Raw genomic sequence first — 23,992 nt, 5'->3', positions numbered from 1 at the left:
AGGCATTATCATCATCTTAATGGTGGCAAGTCGACCCCACCAGGACAGGCGTAGTGGAGACCATCTAGAAGTCAGAGAGTTGACAATGTTAAGGATGTGTTCAGTATTATAGTCTATCAGATCTTCAAGACATGGGCCGAAGTATATCCCAAGATATTTCAGTTTTCTGCTTGACCATTGTAGTCCCAGGCTTTTAATAGATTCACACAATTCAGGAGAATTCAGTGATAATATTTCAGTTTTGGATTTATTGAGTTTATAGCCTGAAACCATGGAGTAACCTGATATTGTTTGTAAAATATGTTCAATGGAGTCTGCAGTAACATATAGGAGCACATCGTCTGCATAAGCAGAGACCTTAATCTCCACTTCTCCGAACTTAACACCCTTAATGTTGCAATTTTGAGAAAAGGCCAATAATAGTGGCTCAAGCGCCAAATTAAACAGTAAGGGGGAGAGAGGGCAGCCCTGCCGAGTGCCCCTAGTAGGGTGGAAACATATAGAGGACGAGCCATTTATAGATACCTTGGTGGTAGGTGATGCGTATAGTATTTTAATCATCTTAATGAAAATGCTGGGAAAGCCAAACCATTCAAGAACAGCAAACAGGAAGGTCCACTCTATTCTATCGAAAGCTTTCTCCGCGTCCAGACCCATGGCCACCAGGGGGTCCTTCACAGAATCAGCCTGTGCAATAATATTTGTAAAAATGCGAGTGTTATCGCTGGACTTTCTACCAGGCATGAATCCGGTTTGGGCTGGCATGATAATCTGTGGTAATATATTTTGTAAGCGTAGAGCAACAATTTTTGCAAATAATTTGGCATCAGTATTAATTAGAGACAAGGGTCTATAATTCGCTATATGTAAAGGATCTTTGCCCGGTTTATTGAGAACTATAATAGTTGCTTCTGTGAAGGTTCCTGTAACATCCCCCGACGTTAACATATAGTTGAAATAAGAGAGTAGATGAGGTGACAATTGTGAACGAAAGCACTTATAAAATTCTATGGTGAAACCATCAGGACCAGGAGTTTTGGATTTGGCCATAATGTCCATAGCAGAGTCAATCTCATTCAACGACAAAGGGGCACATAAAAGTTCATGAGTATTTTCAAGTACAGTATTGTGTTGAATTGTAGACAGAAAATCAAAAATGCATTCTTCTGAAGCAGAATCTGTAGTATATAGTTGTTGGTAGAACGACCGGAACCGGTCAAGAATCAGTAAAGGTTCAGTGAGAAGTGTCCCATTCTCTGAATAGATGGCGGGAATTGTGGTCTTGACAGTTCTTCCTTTCAGGTAACGGGCAAGTGTGTGACCGCATTTGTTAGATTCGGTGAAATATTGTGCATGTTGAGAAAATATTTGAGTAGCAGCAGTAGTGCTAAGAGTGCGATTATAAGTGTAACGGAGGTCTCTCAATTGATATAGTACATGTAAATCAGCAGGATCATTGCAGTGTTGCTGCTCAAGGTGCTTAATCTCAATTTCCATTTGTTGCAATTTATTCATAGTGGATTTCTTTTTGAAAGCAACATAGGAAATAATCGAGCCCCGAATACAGGCCTTAAAGGCATCCCATACAATGGGCCATCGTGTGAGCGTGGGTGAATTAAAGAGGAAGTATTCCTCAATAGCTGTAGATATGTGTTTTTTAAACTCCTCTTCCTGCAAGAGTGTATTATTAAATCTCCATTGTGATTTTACAGGTGGAGCTCCAAGAGACGAGAGATCCAAGATTATTAAAGCATGGTCCGACACAGATATAGATTTTATTTCAGAATTGGTGACATTTTTAACAAGTGATTGGCTGATTAGAAAGAAATCTATACGTGAGTAGGAATTATGAGGGCACGAATAAAAGGTATACTCAAAAGTATCTGTGTGAGTAATGCGCCACGGATCAATTAAATGGAATTGAGAAATAATATCTTGGAGTGAATGCCAGTTTTTGGATTTTTTATATGTAGTGCTTGATTTCCTGTCAGCAACAGGATCCTGTATGACATTGAAATCTCCACCAATTATGTGTTGGTAGGACTGTAACTTGCCTATATTATCAGCTAGGTCCAAAAAAAATTGAACATCATCTAGGTTAGGACCATACACATTCAACAGCATTACCTTGTGATCTGCGATTTTCAATAGAACTTGTGACCATCTACCCAGAGTATCAGAGGAGTGTGCTTCAATTATAAGATCTGGTCTCTTACGTACAATTGTTATTACACCATTTTTTTTTGAGACAGCAGCTGAACAAAATACTGGATGTGCCCAGGGGAGAGTTATTTTCTTTGCTTCATCAGTATCAAGATGAGTCTCCTGTAAGAATATCACATCAGCCTGAAATGTGTTAATGTAATTAATGATTTTTTTTTGCTTTATAGGATTGTTTAAGCCTTTAACGTTTAGTGAGATGCATTTCAAGGGCATGAGGTCAGTAAATAGGATACTTGAACAAATGCTAGAGAGTATACAATTCCACACTGGACAGCATGGGAGACATAAATGTTTTCATACAGATTTACAAAAGTACCTGCGAAGATATACCGGTCAAACAATCTACTAGTTACTGTCAAAATGCAGACAACCTGTAGATGAAACAGAGAACTATTATACAAAATAGGAAGTAGAACAAGGGTCAGTGAACCCACAAAGAGGGTAGAGACAACTGCACACAGCGCTAAAAAAGAGACTTGTTTTCAGCATAAGTAACATTGAACATTAAATTGTCCCAAAAATGCAAAGAGCAAAGAGCAGTGATCAAATGTTAGAGACTCAGTCATATACTTATCAGGTATTGTCAATCCTGCTAGGAGAGATGTTTTCAATGTAGTCTGCCAGCTCAAGGGGTGAGGTGAAATCTTTAGTGGAGTTATTATAGGTGACCCTTAGCTTCGCTGGATAAAACATTCCAAATCTTGCACCAAGCTGTTTGAGTTTCGGACGGTACTCCAGTAGTTGTTTACGTGCTTTGGCTGTTTGCTTGCAGAGATCTGGTACAAATAACAGTGTGTGTCCTTCCATCTTAATCGGGGCCTTTACACGTGCTTTCTGCATGATCTCGAGGACTTGAGGGTACCGGAGCAGACGCACAATAACAGGTCTGGGGTACCTGTTGTGATCGGAGGATTGATGAGAAGGAATCCTGTGTGCCCGTTCTATCTCAAATGTGTGGCTAAATTCCAGGTCCAGAAGTTTCGGCACATTAGATTCCAGAAATTTAATCAGGTCGCGGCCTTCCCGCGATTCAGGTAGGCCCAGGATCCTAAAATTGTTGCGACGTGCCCGATCATTGCTCTCAATTATTTCAGCCTCAAGCAGCGCGATTCGTTTGTTCTGACGCTGCAAATCTTTAATGTTAACAGCATGCATTTTTGTGACGCTTTCAATAGTGTCCATGCGCTTGTTGAGGTCAGTGAGTTCCGCTTTAAAAGTACGGAACTCTGTTTTGATTTCCTCAAGATCGTTTTTCATATCCCCCATGAGTGTGCGCAGGGCGCGAAATTCTGCCAGCAGTGAAGTCGCCGTTTCTTCATCTAGCTTTGCGGCGGATTTAGAGGGGGAGACCGGCTCTATGCTTCGTTTTTTCCCCGATTTAGCGGTTGCCATGGTGTTCAGCAATGCGCGCCGAGTTTTTGGGAGTAAAAGCACCTGGTAAGTAATGCTGAAATTGAGACGAAGGCAGATTCAGCGCCGGAGCAGGGTCTCTATGCGGCCATCTTCGTTGGTGCTCGCTAGCGCCCCCGGGATGTATAACTTTTGATTATATATAATATATACTGTTTATAAATTAAGTTGTATTAATGATAGATACAATGATATATAGTAATTAATTATATCACTTGAATTTCAACTATTGTAAAAATTGAAAAATTCAATAAATAAAATTAAAAAAAAAAAAAAAAGAATAATTTGCTACCTGTGCTTCTCCCACCTACAGCTCTGGTTACAATGCAGGGCAGGAGTTGTAGTTCACCAGTTGACTAAGGGAAACCGTGCCTAATTGAATACAAATCTCAGGCAGCTTCTCTCCTTAACTTGCTGTGAACCCATACTTGTGTGCTGCTACCTAGAGACCTGCTTCCTTTCCCAGGAGGAGGGAGAAATTAAGGACCCCTTTTATGAAGCCATGTTAGGCTTTTTTATCGCCAGCCGCAGTGGTAAGAACCAGGGCTGTGGAGTCGGAGTCGGAGGAAATTTCGGGTACCTGGAGTCGAAGTCAGAAGTACAAAAAACTGAGGAGTCGGAGTCGGAACATTTATCTATCGACTCCATTTTTGAACTTGGCATACCAATCATGAGCGATTCTTTCAGCTATAGCACCCACTATATACACAGCACAAATGTTGCGAGCAGCTTCTGCGGCCTTAGAACCTTGATTAAAAGCAAAAAGAAGGTGGTGTCGAAAATGCTCATTTCTCTCAACTTGACATTCCATTTTAACTATCTGAAAATTAACCAGTGCTGTGGAGTCGGAGGAAATTTCGGGTACTAGAGTCGGAGTCGGAGTCTGAAGTACAAAAAACTGAGGAGTCGGAGTCGGAATATTTATCTACTGACTCCACAGCCCTGGTAAGAACTCCGACGCTCATAGAATTCCAATGAGCGTTGAAGTTTTTACCACCTTGGCCGGCGATAAAAAAAAGCCTAACATAGCATAGGGGGGGGGGAGGGTAAGATTGTTTGCAGGGCTTGGGAAAAAAAGGGGGCCATTGCTGTTGCTGATGTTTGGAGAAAAGGGGGTGGCCTAAGGGTGAAAAATTGTGTTTTGGGTTACTGAATGGAATCCAATAGTGATACACCTAAAAAGCCATAATGTGGTTTTTAAAAAAAATTAATTATACATATAAAACTGGTCTAAGAGACATTTGGAGCATTGAGATCAAGCTGCAGATTTCTGCGTCTCAATGGCCACGAATTTGGACAAGGAGGATGAGATGTATGGCATCAGCATCTATGAGACAAACTTGTTTTCTTTTTTTTTTGTTCCATAGGAATTTTTGTACCCCTGTTAGATTACAAAAGTTGGATAGTTCAAAATCTAATAGATGCTGGCACTGTCATCTCGATATAGGGACGCTGGATCACCTGCTATTTTATTGTCCTTTGATACTCAACTTTTGGAAGTCAATATGGGGACAGATTAATTTGATTTTAGAGACTGTGATTCTGTTATCTTACGAAACGGTAATCTGTGGATCACTATTATCCCTTAAGCCACCAATTGATAAACATAAAAATAGGCTATTAGGAATTATGACTGGGATAGCCATCCAAATGGTCACAAAAAATTGGAAAAACTTTGATCGCTTGAATTTTAGTTTTTGTTACAGGATGGAAAAAATGATAAATGATCAACGGGATATTACTAAGGTATTTCAATTAACATGGGGTCCATCGACTAACATAATTAATAATAATTGACTGATTTATTAATATACTTCCGGCTATAACTTATACATCCAAGGGGTGGGTGGGAGGGCTGAGGATATCTTAGATTTTCATAGATGTTAAATTGGGAATGAATATTGAAGGAATCTTTGTATAAATATTTATGTTTTCTTGTTCAGTCAATTGAGTGAGTGGGTGGGTGGGAAGGGTAAAAGTGATTGTTCATGTTTTTCTGAAGATAAATGTGCTTTTTCTTGATTTATTATATGTACATCTAATTGTTTATTGCACTGTTGTTGGTTTGGAAAATCAATAAAGATTAAAAAAATAATAATAATAATTATACAGATAGAAAAATTGAAAAGTACAGGAAATGTCGTCATAAATTTTTTTTGCGACTCAAATACATAATGAACCCCTAAAAAAAAAAAACGCTACCCTCCTATTGTACACTCTTGTATTCTCCTACTGTACTCTATTGTTAATTCCTGTCAACTTCATTGACCTGTACACTCCAAAAATTGTTAATTCCTGTCAACTTCAACGACATGTACATTCCAAAAATTGTTAATTCCAATGTTATCTTCGTTTGTAATCTTATTAACTGCTGTGAACCGCCTAGAACTCTCTGGATATGGCGGTATACAAAATAAAGTTATTATTATTATTATTTTTCCGACCCTGGAAAAGCAGTTAATTACCTCAAAAATAAAATATTTCAAACAAATACCTAGGATCAGAAGCCCTAAATATAAGGCACTTTGTTCAGCAAGGTGAGTGTGTTTCATATCCAAGTAGACCTGTACTAGTTAACCTCCAAAAAAAGACTCCCTGTTATTGGAAGTATCCATTTTGTATCAATAAAGGTAGAGCATACGTAGTCTCCTTCATGTCCTATGGTGGGGCTAAACATGATTTTGCAGCTCTACTGCTGCACAAAACAGGCTCCCGTTTCCCCAGGCAGCAGGGAACCCGTTTTAAGCTATGCTAACTTTGGACCTGTTTGCGCTGTATGCAGCTTTCCAGGTTTACAACTAATTTCTCCAGTTTTCAGAACTTGAATTTTGCTTGCATGTGATGAAGAAATGCATCTCCGGAGGAGAGCGGAACACTTTGTAACCTCTCGGTACATTTTGGCTGCTCTTTTCAGGGTCAGATTTTTGAAACATACAACATGGCAGCACTGTGGAAACTGCCCTGTATCTTCATCTGTGAGAATAACCGATACGGCATGGGCACCTCTGTGGAACGAGCTGCAGCCAGCACAGACTATTTCAAGAGAGGAGACTACATTCCAGGAATCAGGGTGAGGGATGCTGACCTCTGTTCTGATGTAAGGTTAGATGAGAGATTTACACTGCAGCTTAATTTGTTAAAAAAAACCTCTTTCGGCTTTGATTTCCTGGTTCTATGTTTTGCATGTAACACTTGTTAGGATTGATTTCTTCACTACCCTTTGAACTCTCTCCATAAATCAGCCTCATTTTGACCTACAACTAGCGTCTCTCCTGGATGCTCTTTACTTTGTTTGCTAAACCATTATTTCCTCTTGAGATCATACCATTTTCTCCTTATGGTTTCAGCATAGCTCAGGGGAAATATGATAGAGGTCTATAAAATGCTGAGTGGGGTGGAATGGGTAGATACGAGTCGCTTGTTTACACTTTCCAAAAATGCTAGGACTAGGGGGCATGCAATGAAGCTGCTAAGTACTAGATTTCAAACAAACCAGAGAAAATATTTCTTCACTTAACATGTAGTTAAACTCTTGAATTCATTTCCAGAGAGTGTAGTGAAAGCAGTTAGCTTAGCAGGATTTAAAAAAGGTTGGGATAATTTCCTAAAAGAGAAGTCCATAGGCTTGGGGGAACCCACTGCTTATTCCTAGGATAAGCAGCATAAAATCTGCCTTACTCCTTGGGATCTTGCCAGGTACTTGTGACCTGGGTTAGCCACTGTTGGAAACATGATACTGGGCTTGATGGACCTTCAGTCTGTCTCAGTAATGATAGCTCTTATGTAAGATGTCCAGCTGCTGCCCTTGCATTATTCCTCTGGCTGTTCCACCTCTGATTTTCTCCTGATTTTTTTTTTATGCTTCATTAACAGCTGGATGGTATGGATGTCCTGTGTGTCAGAGAGGCAACAAAGTTTGCTGCAGAACACTGCAGGTCCGGAAAGGTAATATGAAAGGATTTGGAGAACATTTTTTTCTTTTAGCAGGGCCTCTGCACTTCAGCTTTTGTGAATTAAAGTACCTTTAAACAACATGAGGTAAGCCATGAGGTGTAAAATAAGAAAATCAGAGCAGTGATATGTTGTTAAAATCTCATGTAGACATCCCACTACACTTCCCCCTCCTTATTTGTGGGGGGGTTAGGGGCAGAGCCGGGCCGCGAATATTAAAAAACCGAGAATAATATTTGGGCCGGTTCTGCCCCTAACCCCCGCTTCCCCAGCTATTTTAAGCCCAGAAAGCCCCCCCTTAAGCCTTACCTGGTGGTCTAGCGGGTTTTCAGGCAGGAGCGATCTTTCCAAGCTCCTGCCCCGTGCAGATCGCTCACAGGAAATGGCTGCCTTGAGCTCCCGTACTCGGAGTCATTTCCTGTGAGCCATTTCCTGTGAGCGATCTGCACGGGGCAGGAGCGTGGGAAGATCGCTTCTGCCTGAAAACCCGCTAGTCCACCTGCCCCGGGGGCTTTCAGGGCTTAAAATAGCCTGAAAAAAGAAAAAGTATTTTTAGGTTTAAAACTGCGAATAAGTGAATCCGTAGATACGGAAATCACGAATACGGAGGGGGAAGTGTAATGTGTAGAGCTTGAATATTGCACAGATAGAGGAAAAGTGCATTCAGAAGAGTTTCTAAACGCATTGAAAATGACCATAATATAAAGCTACATACCTGTACCAAGTTTGGTGAGAATTTTTTTGATCACAGTACACTATAGCAAAGGGAAATGGAGTGATGGAGTAGCCTAATGTCAGTGCAGTGGACTGGGGAACTGGGTTCGATTCCTTGTGACCCTGGGCAAGTCACCTAACCCTACATTGCCTCAGGCTCAAAACTTGGATTGTGAACACGCTAGGGACATAGAAAGTAACTGCATATAATAAACTAGTGTTTAAGCCCGTTACATTAACGGGTGCTAGTAAAGCCTCCTCCCTCACATGTCCCCTATTTTCAGCCCCAGCTCCAAACCCATTTTTAAACCTCCCCCCCAGCCCCCTTCTCCCATCTTTTCATCAGGAAGGAGTAAAACCAGTTAAAAACTTTTCCACCCACTCCACCCAGTGTTTAACTTCAAAGAAAAGCGCCGCGCTGTTGCTGGCCTCGGCATCTTCTCTCCACTGTGGCCAGCCCTAGCGGAAACAGGAAGTTGTCAGATCTCATGCATATTCATTGGGGAAATCCTGAAAACCCGACTAGATTGCGGCCCTCAAGGAGGGACATTGAGACCCCTGGTTTAGAGGGTAAGATGTCAGTCTTCCACATTAAGATTGGTGCAGCCATGTTTTCGGTAGCGGGTGCAAAGCTTTGGGATGCTCTGCCAGGAATCTTTCGTTTTTGAACTGCTAGGATGAATTTTAAGAAAATGTTAAAAACCCAATTGTTAATGCTTTCCTGTGCTGAGATTTTATATTTAGAATGGATCTGAAAATGTATCCTGTGCCCGCTGACTGCTTTTTAAAGAATGGTGATTTGTAACAATTGAAATATGTATGTCTTGTCCAACATTTTATGATTGTTATTATGTAAACCGTATAGGTAATATGTTATATAAATTTTTAAATAAATACATATTAACCGCCTTGGTCTGAAATCTTCAGCAGCAAGCCCTGACTGTTAAGCTGAAGGGTGGGCTTATTTAGGAGAATACAGCAGTAGACCAGTCATGTGTCAGAGCTTGGTGTCTCCGCACTGCTGATGGAAGTCATAACGACACACAAGAGCTGTAGCTCCCATTCTTGTTTAGTGTAAGTTTTGTATCGAGATGTGGTGTTCAGATTCCCCATTACCACCATTTGGGATTTTTGTTTGCAGGGTCCTATTGTAATGGAACTTCAGACATATCGTTATCATGGACACAGCATGAGTGATCCTGGAATCAGGTGAGTTTAAGAAAATGCTCTTCTTCCTGCTTTTTGTCATTGAGATAATAATAATTTAAAAAAATCATTTATTTTCTTATGTAACGCCCAACCAGAAGTTCTGGGCGATTCACAGCAAGAGAATTAAAACAAACCTGTTCAACCGATTTGTAACCAAGAACCCTTAAACCCTCTACTGTACCCCTTTTCACATCTTCTTGTTTCCCCACATTGTGAATTTATGTAACCAAAATCCTCACTGTATTTTTTTCTTCTCGCTGTATCCAAAATCTCCATTGTTATTTTCATTCATTCGCTGACTGTCCAGCTCTTCTTGTTGTAAACTGCCTCGAACTACTATGGCTTTGGCGGTGTATAAAAAAAATAAAATTATTATTATTATTATATCAGCGAAGACACAAAATACAGTAGAATTCAGTGGAATACAATACAATACAATGCAATGCAAAATAAAACAATGTAAAATCATCGCATAAATTTAGGTTTTCATCGATTTTCTGAACTCATAGTAAGATTGGGATTGTAAAAATCTATTCCTATTTTTACATGGTTTAGACATTTTTGTGTAATAGCTCTGCCCAAGTTCAGGCTAATACACCTCCCAGAGGGTATCTTGAAGGTGCATATGGAATAAGTCTCCCTCTCCCTTGATCTTCTGTCCCATGATCTGCTTCCAGTGAGGAAGATTCAGCAGAGTGTTAGTCTCTTTAGACCCTGTGGGATGTTGGGATAACGCGGAAGCTCTACCAAAGTCTCTGAATCTGGAGCTCTCTTTGCTGATTTTTTTTATGAGTGAATGATAGTTTTATGCTTGCATATGGAGTCTCTTCTTTTTGATGGTATTTTGAGCGTGTGATCCTCCTGTCATGATGGAGTAACCTCTGTCCAGCCTCATACAGAGCTTAAGATATTCTGAAGAAGTGAATTAGATCTTACAATAGATAATGATGATGATGATGAAGGAAATAAAGCCTTCGCTGCTACTTCACTATGTAGACTTTGCCAAGCATATTGTTCAATTTTTAAATTGTTCTTTAAACTGACTTGCAGCCTCTGTGGGTTAGGTGGTCTGTAAGCTTGCTAAATATCCTTGAGAAGAAAAAAATTACCTTTTTACAAGACATGGACTGCCAAAAAAGTTTTGTCATTTTCCCTATCATTTAGGAGAATGTTCATTTTGTTCAGGGGGTCATCACAGGAGAGAACACATAAGAAAAATTTCTAGGGCCCCTGGACCTGCTTGAATCCCTAGTGAGCTAGCAGGGGTCCATTGAGGGCAGGAGCAAGCCCTTTCACGCCTGCCAATGGCTGTGGCCACTTTCAGTGTGTATGGGGGGGGGGGGAGGGGGGGAACTGTTGCCAATGAAACCCTGCCCATTTTTGTTTGCCAGTTCAGCTTTGCTTTCCTTCTGGGAGTTCATCTTTCTTCCGAGGTCTTTGGATTAAGGAAGAGATTGGATGGACAATACCATGTGTTAACCTTTCTCTGCCATCTCTCGCATGCAAGCTCCAGAACAGAGCATCTCTCCTTTGTTTGCGCACACAACATTCTCAACCCACAATGTATACACAAGTTCTAAAATAATGAAACTGTGCTGGTGTATGTGTGTTTGAAGATTATCACTGTGAGGCTGTTCTAGAACTGCCCCTCTCTCTTGTGTGGGGAGATGTTCTCGTTAGGAGCTGACCTCTTTCCCTACCAGCTTGTTCATTGAGAATTTTTTTTTTTTTTTTTTCACTTGATATAATGTTCTTTTTTTTTTTTTTTCCCATTATTTTTTATTTTCAAATTTTTCATAAAGTGAACAAAATATTAAAATACAATTTATGAATATACAATATCACTTTTATATCTAATACATCAAGTTCTAAATATATTTTCTCCCTTTCCCTCCCCCACCCTTCTATTACTTTTTCAATCATACATTACATATTATATATCATATTATATCATATTATGTAAAAATTATTTTCACTACCTCCCCCCTATGTGTGTGACTAAAAAGTTATTAAAAAGAAGAAAAGAAGAAGAAAAATTCTATTATTTATTCATTGCAATACTTTGTCAATGGCCCCCATATTTTTATAAATTTAGTATATGTCCCTCTTTGTATTGCTATTGCTCTTTCCATTTTGTATATATGACAAATTGTATTCCACCAAAATGTGTAATTTAGGTTTTTATAATTCTTCCAGTTGTTGGTTATATGCTGAATGGCAACCCCTGTCATGATTAATAAAAGCTTGTTATTTTCTGGTGAAATTTGACTTTTTTTCCTCATCATTCCAAATAATATTGTATCATATGATATTAATATATGATTTTCCATCAATTTATTAATTTGTGGCCAAATTGAATTCCAAAAAGTTTTAATGTAGGGACAATGATACAATAAGTGATCTAATATCCCTGTTTCCAGATTACAGTGCCAGCATTTATTGGACTTAGAACTGTCTAATTTTTGCAAACGTGTAGGGGTACAAAAAGCTCTATGTAATAAAAAGAACCAAGTTTGTCTCATAGATGCTGACACTGTACATCTCATTCTCCAAGACCAAATTAGTGGCCATTGAGATGCATTAATTTGATGCTTAATCTCAATGCTCCAAATATCTCTTAGACCATTTTTTGGTTTTTTATTAAAAAATATCCAGATAATATTTTATACCACAATGCGGCTTGATGTCCTAGGAAGTCTGCTTGAAAACATAAGAACTTTAAACTATATTGATTATTCAATGTTTTCCATTCAGGGAACCCAACCTGAATGGCCTGCTTCAATTGCAACCATTTAAAGCTTTGTGTTTTACTAAGACCAAATCTATGTTGCAATTGTGAAAATTCCAGCAGTTTACCTTCTGAAATAACATCATCTAGAGATCTAATGCCTGCAATAATCCAGTTCTTCCAAAGGATTTGAGCTCCGCCAATTTTGATCTTGGAGTTTATCCATAGAGATTGATTAGTTGATTTGTTTATTGGGATAGGTGTTAATTTACTAATAAACTTCAACGTTTTCCAAGTATCCATTAATATTTTATTTTCTCTGTATCTTCTAGGTATGTTAATACTTGGCAGATGAACTAAATTTAGGGGAAACATAAGGCGCCATTCCAAATATAACCAATCTGGTGCATTATCTATAAGTTCTGGGAGGATCCAATACATACCCTGACGTAAAATATAGGCTTGATGGTACCTATAAAAATTTGGAAAATTTACCCCTCCCTCCTTAATTAATTTTTGCAAAGTTACTAAAGCTATTCTAGGTGTTTTACCAAGCCAAAGAAATTTTGTTAAAATGGTATTAAGCTTTTTATAAAAGGACCCCTGAAAATAAATAGGTATCATACTCATTTGGTAGCAAACTACAGGCAACATCATCATTTTAATAGTTTGTACTCTCCCCCACCAAGAAATATGTAAAGGGTTCCATTGCTCGCACAACTCCGTAACTTTTTTTAATACATATACCCAAAAGATACAGAGAAAATAAAATAATAATGGATACTTGGAAAACGTTAAGATTTATAGATAAATTAACACCTATCCCAATATACAAATCAACTAATCAATCTATATGGATAAACTCCAAGATCAAGATAGGCGGAGCTCAAATCCTTTGGAAGAACTGGATTATTGCAGGCATTAGATCTCTAGACGATGTTATCTTAGAAGGTAAACTGCTGGATTTTTCACAATTGCAACATAGATTTGGTCTTAATAAAACACAAAGTTTTAAATGGTTGCAATTGAAGCAGGCCATTCAGGTTGGGTTCCCTGAATGGAAAACATTGAACAATCAATATAGTTTAAAGTTCTTATGCTTTAAAGCAGACTTCCTAGGACATCAAGCCGCATTGTGGTATAAATTAATATCTGGATATTTGAATAAAAAACCAAAAAATGGACTAAGAGACATTTGGAGCATTGAGATTGGACATCAGATTAATGCATCTCAATGGCCACTAATTTGGTCTTGGAGAATGGGATGTACAGTGTCAGCATCTATGAGACAAACTTGGTTTTTTTTATTACATAGAGCTTTTTGGACCCCTACACGTTTGCAAAAATTAGACAGTTCTAAATCCAATAAATGCTGGCACTGTAATCTAAAACCAGGGACATTAGATCATTTATTATATCATTGTCCCTATATAAAAATTTTTTGGAATTCAATTTGGCCACAAATTAATAAATTGATGGAAAATTATATTGCAATATCATATGATACAATTTTATTTGGAACAATGATGAGAAAAAAAAGTCAAATTTCACCAGAAAATAACAAGCTTTTATTAATTATGACAGGGGTTGCCATTCAACATATAACTAACAACTGGAAGAATTACAAAAACCTAAATTATACATTTTGGTGGAATACAACATGTCACATATTTAAAATGGAAAGAACAATAGCAATACAAAGGGGGACATATACTAAATTCACAAAAATATGGGGGCCATTGGCAAAATACTGTAATGAATAAATAATAGAATATTTCTTCTTCTTTTCTTCTTTTAAGGATTTTTTTTTTATGACACACATAAAGGGGGGGTAAGGAAAATAATTTATACATAATATATTATAATACATTATATAAAATGTAATATATGAATGAAAACTAATAGAAGGGTGGGGGGAGAGAAAAGAGATAAAATTGATGTAGAACATATTGTATTAGATATTTAAAATGTTATTGAATATCCATCAATTATATTCTAATATGTTGTATAATTTTGATAAAATTCTGAAATATTATATTTAAGTAATAAAAGGGTGGGGGGAGGGTGAGGGGGAAAATCAAATTTAGAAATATAATGTACTAGATATAAAAGTGATACTATGCAAATATCAATTGTATTTTAAATATTATGTACACTTTATGTAAAATTTGAAAATAAAAAAAAAAATGGAAAAAAAAAAAAAAATACATATTTTTCATTCTCTTTTACGGTATCTTCAATTGTATTTTTAACTTGAATGCCAAGATATTTAAACCCTTCTTCTTTCCATATGAATTTTTTACTTTTGTTGCGAATGCTGTTCTTTAGCAACTCTCCAGACCAGCATAGGTTAATCTTACAAGCGGGTATATATCTCATCATGACCAGCAGGTGGAGACTGAGACAAAACTTTGGAACTGTACATATCATGTGACCAGTGTTCCCGCTAAGCTGCGCTGGCGTGCGCTGGCGCACAAAATATTACATCGCTGCGCACAAGTTTCTCGTCACAGCGCACGGCGTACGGCAGATGGCAGGGCGGCTAGAGGAGAATCGGGCGAGTTGGCTCATAACTTGCTGGCTTTTAGCGCACAGCGAAAAAAGTTTGCTCACAACACCCGCCCGCTTAGAGGGAGCACTGCATGTGACCCCCCTCCCTAATTACCTCAGTCTGCCAAATAGCCAAGCAGAACTAAGAACTATATACAGAAAACAAACAGAACTCCGAACAGGAGTATCAACAAATAAAAACAGGAACGCTGTTGGAAAATGCAAAGGAACAAATGCAAATAGCAAAGGTCCCCACAGCTCGCCAGCTATGCCAAAGCCGCTGTTCTTAATCTCCCCGGCCCTAGAAAAATACTAGAAACCGACCAAAAAATGAAAATCTTCACGCAAGAACACGACAATAGACAGGGGGGGGGGGGGGTCCTGTGCTGGTCTGGAGAGGCTAAAAGAAAGTAAATTAGCAGGTAAGAACCTAATTTCTCCTTTCTTGTGGTCATGTATTTCATTTGCTTTCTTCTAGCTATCGTACTCGTGAAGAAATTCAGGAAGTGAGAAGTAAGAGTGATCCCATTACTCTCCTTAAAGACAGAATGGTAAACAACAACCTTGCCAGTGTGGAGGAATTAAAGGTATGTCAGTTGAGAGTTCAGGCCTTACCTTGAAAAGCAATGAACTGCATTCTTTTGGTCACCAGAGAGCAGCATCAAACCTCAGTCTTGTAGTGTTGAGGGGAGGAATGGGAGAGTTCACTTTTTTTCGTAAGGAAATGGCAAGGGAGACCCTGTGTGATTTGTCTAATGTGTGCAGTGGATTGTATTAAAGCAGAGGGTCTCCAAAGTCCCTCCTTGAGGGCCGAATCCAGTCGGGTTTTCAGGATTTCCCCAGTGAATATGCATGAGATCTACCGTATTTTCACGCAAATAACACGCACCCGTATAAAACGCGCACACGTGTATAGCGCGCAGAAATCACGATGATAAGCACAAAAACTTTGGTATAACGCGCTCACGATTATACCGCGCATGCTGCCCGACTCTCCGTTCACCCCCCCTGACTTCCGTGCACTGCCCCGCCTCTCCGTGCGCTGTCCCGACTCTCCGTTCACCCCCCCCTGACTTCCGTGCACTGCCCTGACTTTCCGTGCGCTGTCCCGACTCTCCGTTCACCCCCCCTGACTTCCGTGCACTGTCCCCCCTTGAAGGTCTGTCCCCATCCTGAAAGCCTGATGCCCCCCCCCGACGTCCGATACATCCCTCCCCCCGAAGGACCGCCGACTCCCCAACAATATCGGGCCAGGAGGGAGCCCAAATCCTCCTGGCCACGGCGACCCCCTAACCCCACCCCGCACTACATTACGGGCAGGAGGGATCCCAGGCCCTCCTGCCCTCGACCCAAACCCCCCCCCCCCCAACGACCGCCCCCCCCCAAGAACCTCCGACCGCCCACCAGCCGACCCGCGATCCCCCTGACGACCCCCACGACCCCCCCACCCCCCTTCCCCGTACCTTTGGTAGTTGGGCCAGAAGGGAGCCCAAACCCTCCTGGCCACGGCGACCCCCTAACCCCACCCCGCACTACATTACGGGCAGGAGGGATCCCAGGCCCTCCTGCCCTCGACGCAAACCCCCCTCCCCCCCAACGACCGCCCCCCCCCAAGAACCTCCGACCGCCCCCCAGCCGACCCGCGACCCCCCTGGCGACCCCCACGACCCCCCCACCCCCCTTCCCCGTACCTTTGGTAGTTGGCCGGACAGACGGGAGCCAAACCCGCCTGTCCGGCAGGCAGCCAACGAAGGAATGAGGCCGGATTGGCCCATCCATCCTAAAGCTCCGCCTACTGGTGGGGCCTAAGGCGCGTGGGCCAATCAGAATAGGCCCTGGAGCCTTAGGTCCCACCTGGGGGCGCGGCCTGAGGCACATGGTCGGGTTGGGCCCATGTGCCTCAGGCCGCGCCCCCAGGTGGGACCTAAGGCTCCAGGGCCTATTCTGATTGGCCCACGCCATTGGCCCATTCCCTGCAGGAATTCAATTTTCTCTTCCCGTCCCCATGAGTTTTGTCGTTGTCGCTGTCCCTGCTCCATTCCTGTAAGCTCTGCCTTAATGGCACAAGCCTCAAACACTTATGATTTTAAAGGGTTTGAGGCTTGCGCAGATGAGGACGGAGCTTAGGTATTGGTGGAATGAGACATTATGACATCATAATCTGAGCTCTAGAATGTTGCCACTTATGATTTTAAAGGGTTTGAGGCTTATGCAGATGAGGACGGAGCTTAGGTATTGGTGGAATGAGGCATTATGACATCACAGTCTGAGCTCTAGAATGTTGCTACTTATGATTTGAAAGTGTTTGAGGCTTGTGCAGATGAGGACGGAGCTTGCAGGAATGGGGCAAGGACAGGAAAAGAACTCGCCGGGACGGGATGGGAAAATGAATTCCTGCGGGGACGGGGAAAAATTTGTCCCCATGTCATTCTCTAGTTCTCAGCTTCTACCAATTTTGGTTTGGTCTTATCACTTATTGGAGCACTGAGTACATTGCATAATATTATTTAACTTAATAGTTTTAAACTTACACACTTAGAAACAATTTTCAACACTATTGTATTGAAAATATTTCTTGCCGAATTAGTGATGCCTTGCATATCTCTACCTCCTGTTATTTTTTCATTTTTTTCATACAATTTTACAGGGCCTGGTTGTGTTAACAGGTTTAATGTTCTTGAGGCTCAGAAAGATCACAGAATCCTGTTGATGCCTTTCTATGATATAGCATGGAAGAATGATCCAGTATTAGTATATTTTGAACAGAAATTTGATGATTTTATGATTAGGTGAAGGATATGAAGAGATTTTACGTTTGAATTTATGTTGAGATTATTTTGTTAGATTGTAAATGTAACAAATTGGTCGTAATGGTTATAACATATGTAATTTATTTATTTTAAAAATGTCTATACCGTTTTATTCCAAAACGCTTTACAATAAAATTATATAAATAAAGTATTGAAACGGGTCAGAACAGATAAAAACAAAAGCAGAAAGATTCAATCCTTACAATAGGTCAAATGCTCAAAGAAATGCATCAACAAATAATTGCGTTTTCAGTAATTTCCTAAATGAACTCCTATCCCCACATTTCCAAATTTGACCGACAAGGCCATGCCACAGTTTTACTCCTGCACATGAAAAGGTCGTGGCGTTCGTTTCCACATAACTTGGGATTGGCCTTTGTCTTCAACAGTGCTGAATTTTCAGAACACAACGATCTTGATGGTTGATAACCAGACATCAAACTCAATTCAGGAATCGTGCCATATAAAAATTGATCATCTATTTACTTTATCCTCATTATATATTATCAAGAAATGTCTTTAACATTAACGATCTTCCAAGTCTTCTGATATATTATGATTTACTTGAATGTTATATTGTTAATCCTTTCAAATGTCACTTTTCATTTCTCTTCTTCATACAGTCTTATATTCTGGTATATTCCCGTTTTAATACTGCAAGCATTTTAAAGCTAAGTTATATATTAAGTTATTTATGACTACTAAAAGCACTTTATATGATAAAGAAATAGATTTGAGTGGTAGGCAGGGGGATAAGACCAATGAGGAGGCTAGCTACACTGAAATTCTGTACTTTCAACAGATTTATTCTGTACAGAAGTCGCCACTGAGGTCATATCCCATAACCAGAATATAAGACTGTATGAAGAAGAGAAATGAGAAGTGACATTTGAAAGGATTAACAATATAACATTCATGTAAATCATAATACAATGGTACCTCGGTTTACGAGTGCACTGGTTTGCGAGTGTTTTGCAAGACGAGCAAAACATTTGCAAAATCGGTGCCTCGGAAACCGAGCATGGCTCGATTTACGAGCACCCCCTCCTGCGATCCGGCACCCCCCCTGCCTCGAACCGGCACCCCCCCGCTGCCACGATCCGACCCCCCCCCCGCCACGATTGGGCACCCCCCTCCCCCCCGCCACGATCCGACCCCCCCACCACGCTTGGGCACCCCTCCCCGACACAATTGGGTATCCCCCCGCCGCTTCTTACCCTCATCTGGGCACTCTTGAAGATCGGCCCTCGTCTGCTGGGCCTTGAGCATCTGAGCATGCTCAAGAATTGCGAGTTCACGTTCTGAAAGTGAACGTGATCTCGCAGGCCTTGAGCATGCTCAGATGCTCAAGGCCCAGCAGACGAGGAGTCCGATCTTCTAGAGTGCCCAGATGAGGGTAAGAAGCGGCGGGGGGTACCCAATTGTGTCGGGGGGGGGGGTGTCGGATCATGTCGGGGGGGTGCCCAATCAGGGGGGGGGTCGGATCGTGTCGGGGGGGTGCCCAATCAGGGGGGGGGTCGGATCGTGTCGGGGGGTGCCCAATCGTGTCGGGGGGGGGGTCGGATCGGGGGGGGTGTCGGTTCGAGGCAGGGGGGGGCCTTCGAGGGGAGCAATGCCGGTTCTCGGGGGGGGGGGGAACGCATCAAAGCAAGTTTCCATTATTTCCTATGGGGAAACTCGCTTTGATAAACGAGCATTTTGCATTACGAGCATGCTCCTGGAACGGATTATACTCATAATCCAAGGTACTACTATATATGAGAAGACTTTGGAAGATCGTTGATGTTAAAGAAATTCCTTGATAATATATAATGAGGATATAGTAAAAAGATGGTGAATTGTTTAGTTCCTCATATAAATAGAGAAAGATATTTGCCAAATATTGGATGTGTGATTCTATATAAAAATTGATGACATAGCATAATTGCTTTATATTGGATTCTAAATGCAACTAGTAGTCAGTGCAGTTGTCGGAGATATGGGGTAATATGCTCATATCGTGGCATTCCAGTTATCAATCTAACCGCGGCATTCTGGATCACCTGCAGTGCTTCACCTGGTTTTAATTATTCCCAGGTACAGGACATTACAGTTGTTTGACTGAATATTGTGTACGTTTTGTATGGAAACTGCTTACACTTAAACGGTCTATAAATTTTAAAATTAAATAAATAAATTTATACTTGTGTGCTGTGGGCCAGCGAACTCTTTCACCTGTCCCATCAGGGTCCTTGGGAGGGCAGAGGCTCATGGATGTTTCTCAGCCTGGGATTTTGAGTCCTTTGGGATATTGTTTTTAAGAAAGGCTCATTTCCTGGAGGAAAAGTCCCATAGTCTGTTATTCAGAAAGACACAGGGGAAGCCACGGCTTGCCCTGGATTGGTAGCATGGAATGTTGCCACTCTTTGGGATTCCAGAATCTTGCTATTCTTTAGGATTCTGAATGGAACGTTGCTCCTCTTTGGGTTTTGGCCAGGTACTAGGGACCTGGATTGACCACTGTGAGGACAGGCTATTGGGCTAGATGGACTATTGGTGTGATCCAGTAAGACTATTCTTATGTTCTTAAGGTGGGGCCAGGCATTTGTATATCCCAGAATGACCAGACTGCTTCTCTGCTTTTTCCTTGAGCAGGAAAATCAGGGAACCCAGGCACGGAACATAATGTGCCTTCTCCTTTGTTGTACATTGCAGGAAATTGACATTGAAGTGCGTAAAGAGATAGAAGAAGCGGCACAGTTTGCTACTACAGACCCTGAGCCACCGCTGGAAGAACTGTGCAATCACATCTATTCTAATGAGCCACCCTTTGAGGTGCGGGGGCCTAACCCCTGGATCAAGTACAAGTCTGTCAGCTAAAGTCCCGCACTTGTCCATTTCATGTCTGTTACATTGATGCCTTTTCTCCGTTAACTCTCGAGGACTGGCTGGCTTACAAATGCCGGCTTTTAACATCTAGTCTGGTTAGGAATTGGAGAAAACTTGGAATTCAGCTTTCCACCAGCAAACATGTTGGAACCCGTTAAAGCAATGCTCCAAGGTTGCTTCAAAGAGAAGTGACTAAAGAATTTCTAGTGTTTGGATTGTACAAATGTAAAACTATTCAGTTAATATTGTCTTCCTAGTGTAATGATATTGTCATGCACTTTTATTGATTGATTGTATTAAATTCTGCCCCCTATACTGGTTTGATTTTCTTTTTTTTGTGTGTGTCTTGTGAATGTGGTTAAATTTTTGTCACAAGCACATACAGTAGACTCCAACCCCCCCCCTCCACCCAAACCCTCACAGTACTATGTCCAGTGTTTTGCCTTTAGTTGATTTCATCCACAGTAGTTGAAATATCTGACGGAAATTTGTACCAAATGTCATCAAGTTCATCCTCAAAATTCTTTACAGAGAAAATCTTGTATGCAAGAAGACATCTTTTAAGGTGCATATTTGATTATTTTAAAGATCTGTGCTACTTGGTATCTGAGAGTTCACAAGTAATAATAATAATAATAATAATAACTTTATTTTTGTATCCCGCAGTACCAGAATAGTTCAGAGCGGTTTACATGACAAGAGACTGTACATCTACAGCGAAATTTACAAATAAGTCAATCAATCAATATAACTTAGCGAGTCGGGAGCAGGCAAGAAGGAGATAGAGAGGTTATAAACAAGTCAATCGGCGTGGCTTAGGAAGTCGGGTGCAGGTAGGGAGAAGGCAGGTAGGTGGGAGGTGCAGGAAGGTGGGAGGTACAAGGCATAGTTAAAAGTAGCGTTACAAGGAGGGCGGGAGTCAGAGATATTTGTCAAAGAAATAAGTTTTGACTGACTTCCTGAAAGTTTGGTAGGAGGGAGAATTAGAGATGAGAGTGGATAGACATTTGTTCCATTTGCAAGTAGAAAAGATAAATCTCCTGCATATTTGATGATAACAAATCCTGGCAGGCGCTGCCTCCATCTTACCTTTAATGGGCTATGTGAGGAGTAAAGGAGTGGCCTAGAGCAGTGGTTCCTAACCCTGTCCTGAAGGACCACCAGCCAGTCAGCTTTTCAGGATAGCCCTAATGAATATGCATGGGGGCAGATCGCATGCCTGAAACCTCCTTTAGATGCAAATCTCTCTCATGCATATTCATTAGGGCTATTCCAAAAGCCTGACTTGCTGGCGGTCCTCCAGGACAGGGTTGGGAACCACTGGCTTAGAGTGTGGAGGCCAGGGCTCATTTCCCACTCATGACACCCACAAATGCTGTTTTGTCCTTGAACAAGTTACTTCACGTTACCTTAGGTACAGACGTACAGCTGGTCATTGATAAGCAGCATCACTTTCATGTGCGTTAAGACCATTAAGGTGCAGAAAATGGGACCAGCTGTTTGGGGGCAGAAACCTATGTACTGTACCTGAAAAGTAACTTGTCTTGAGCTCAGGTTGAAAAGGGGAGTAACGGAAGAGTCCCGAGTGTTGCCTCCATTACATCGCCTTCCCTGCTCGCTAATTAAACACACCATGGCAGGTTTGACTCCAAGATAATAGCATAACATAAGAATTGCCGCTGCTGGGTCAAAGCAGCGGTCCATCCTGCCCAGCATTCCGCTCGTGCGGCAGCCCTCAGGTCAAAGACCAGTGCTCTAAATGAGTCCAACCTCACCTGCGTACGTTCCAGTTTAGCAGGAACTTGTCTTGAATCCCTGGAGGGTGTTTTCCCCTATAACAGACTCTGGAAGAGCGTTCCAGTTTTCTACCCCTCTCTGGGTGAAGAAGAACTTCCTTATGTTTGTACGGAATCTATCCCCTTTCAGCTTTAGAGAGTGTCCTCTCGTTCTCCCTACCTTGGAGAGGGTGAACAATCTGTCTTTATCTACTAAGTCTATTCCCTTCAGTATCTTGAACGTTTCGATCATGTCTCCTATTAGTCTCCTCGTTTCAAGGGAGAAGAAGCCCAGTTTCTCCAATCTCTCACTGTATGGCAACTCCTCCAGCCCTTAAACCATTTTAGTCACTCTTGTCTGCACCCTTTCAAGTAGTACCATGTCCTCCTTCAAGTACGGCGACCAGTGCTGGATGCAGTACTCCAGGTGAGGGTGCACCATGGCTTGGTACAGCGGCATGATAACCTCCTGATCTGTTCGTGATCCCCTTCTTTATTATTCCTAGCATTCTGTTCGCCCTTCTCACTGCCACCGCACATTGCGCGGACAGCTTCATCGACTTGTCGATCAGAACTCCCAAGTCTCTTTCCTGGGAGGTCTCTCCAAATACCGTCCTGGACATCCTGTATATAGTTAAAGCTGGACTTTAAAAGCTGTTTAGACATGTTATTAGCCCTGTTTTCTTGGGAAGGGCCACCCTGATCTCTGTGATTGAGCGGTAAAGAATGCATCTCTTTTGGGGATCTTGTGGTATCTTGTGCCTTGAATTAGTCGTGGTCAGAAACAGGATGATGGATGAGAGGGACCTTTTGCTCTGGCATTTCTTAACCTGTGTTCTGAGTGCCTAATTTTAGTCTCCAGAAGTACCAACAGCATTAGTTTCTTTTCATAGGGGAAATTTTTGAGATTCTTACTGAACAGTTGAGGAAAACTCCAAACTGTATTTGAGATATTTAAAGATCTGTGTGAGTTCTGCCTACACCATGCCTGCTTATGTAAGTCTAGACAGCAGTGCAAATGCAGATATTTCAGTCCAATAGCAAGTCTGATCCCAATATTGTCAGTGTCGGGCAGTAAGATACAGATATAAAACTAAGTAATATATTAAAAGTAACAATGATTACTTTTGTGCAAATGTAATGAAATAACTAATTATTATATTTTCCACTAATGAGTGATGTATTTCATTACTTTATAGTCATGGTAACTTAATATTACTTTTATTAATAATGTAACTAGTACGTGTAATATATTACTTTTTTTTCAGTAACATTACTTTCCTTAAACAAGTAAATAATAACTAATATATTACTCTTACAAAGTAATGTGGGCAACACTGCAGTGAATTAATATCTCTTTCAATAGAACTGTAAAGTGGAGACATACAGCTGGCAGACAGAATGCTTGTAAAACTTAGTACTGCATGAGAACGAGCTTATAAAGCTTTTTTTGTGCACATAAAGCTTGTTTTGCACCTGGAAAAAGGCTTTCATAAATCTGTGCATGGCCAAAGCGTACCTACTTTTATGTGATCGGAGCATGGGGAGGGAAGTGATTTTTACTTTGGGCTCATGGTCTTTTCAGTTGTAGTTTAAGGTGACTTATGTTCCCTGACCCTAGAGCAGGGGTGTCCAACCTTTTGGCTTCCCTGGGCCGCATTGGCCGAAAAAAATGTTTCTGGGGCCGCACAAACGTGGCAGCAAGACAGAGGAGGGAGCCGGCAAGACGGTAAACACCAGGGGGCAGCAGAGGA

General features: G+C 41.1%; 1 protein-coding gene across 2 annotated transcripts in view; it reads left to right on the top strand.

Annotated features, from left to right (window-relative positions):
* The window catches only part of PDHA1 (pyruvate dehydrogenase E1 subunit alpha 1), a 59,010-nt gene extending 38,232 nt beyond the window's left edge, over positions 1-20,778 (top strand). For both annotated transcript variants that reach the window (XM_033949381.1, XM_033949382.1), the window contains 5 exons: positions 6,548-6,703; positions 7,507-7,578; positions 9,440-9,507; positions 15,264-15,372; positions 20,290-20,778. In XM_033949381.1, the coding sequence (XP_033805272.1) occupies positions 6,548-6,703; positions 7,507-7,578; positions 9,440-9,507; positions 15,264-15,372; positions 20,290-20,454 (570 nt within the window). In that variant the 3' untranslated portion in view covers positions 20,455-20,778. The remainder of the gene's footprint in view (positions 1-6,547; positions 6,704-7,506; positions 7,579-9,439; positions 9,508-15,263; positions 15,373-20,289) is intronic.
* The last annotated feature ends 3,214 nt before the right edge of the window (positions 20,779-23,992 follow it).

This window comes from Geotrypetes seraphini, chromosome 6, assembly GCF_902459505.1.
Source record: "Geotrypetes seraphini chromosome 6, aGeoSer1.1, whole genome shotgun sequence".
Lineage (NCBI taxonomy): Eukaryota > Metazoa > Chordata > Amphibia > Gymnophiona > Dermophiidae > Geotrypetes > Geotrypetes seraphini.
Note: the sequence above shows the minus strand (reverse complement) of the source record. Positions and strands in the feature narration are given on the sequence as shown.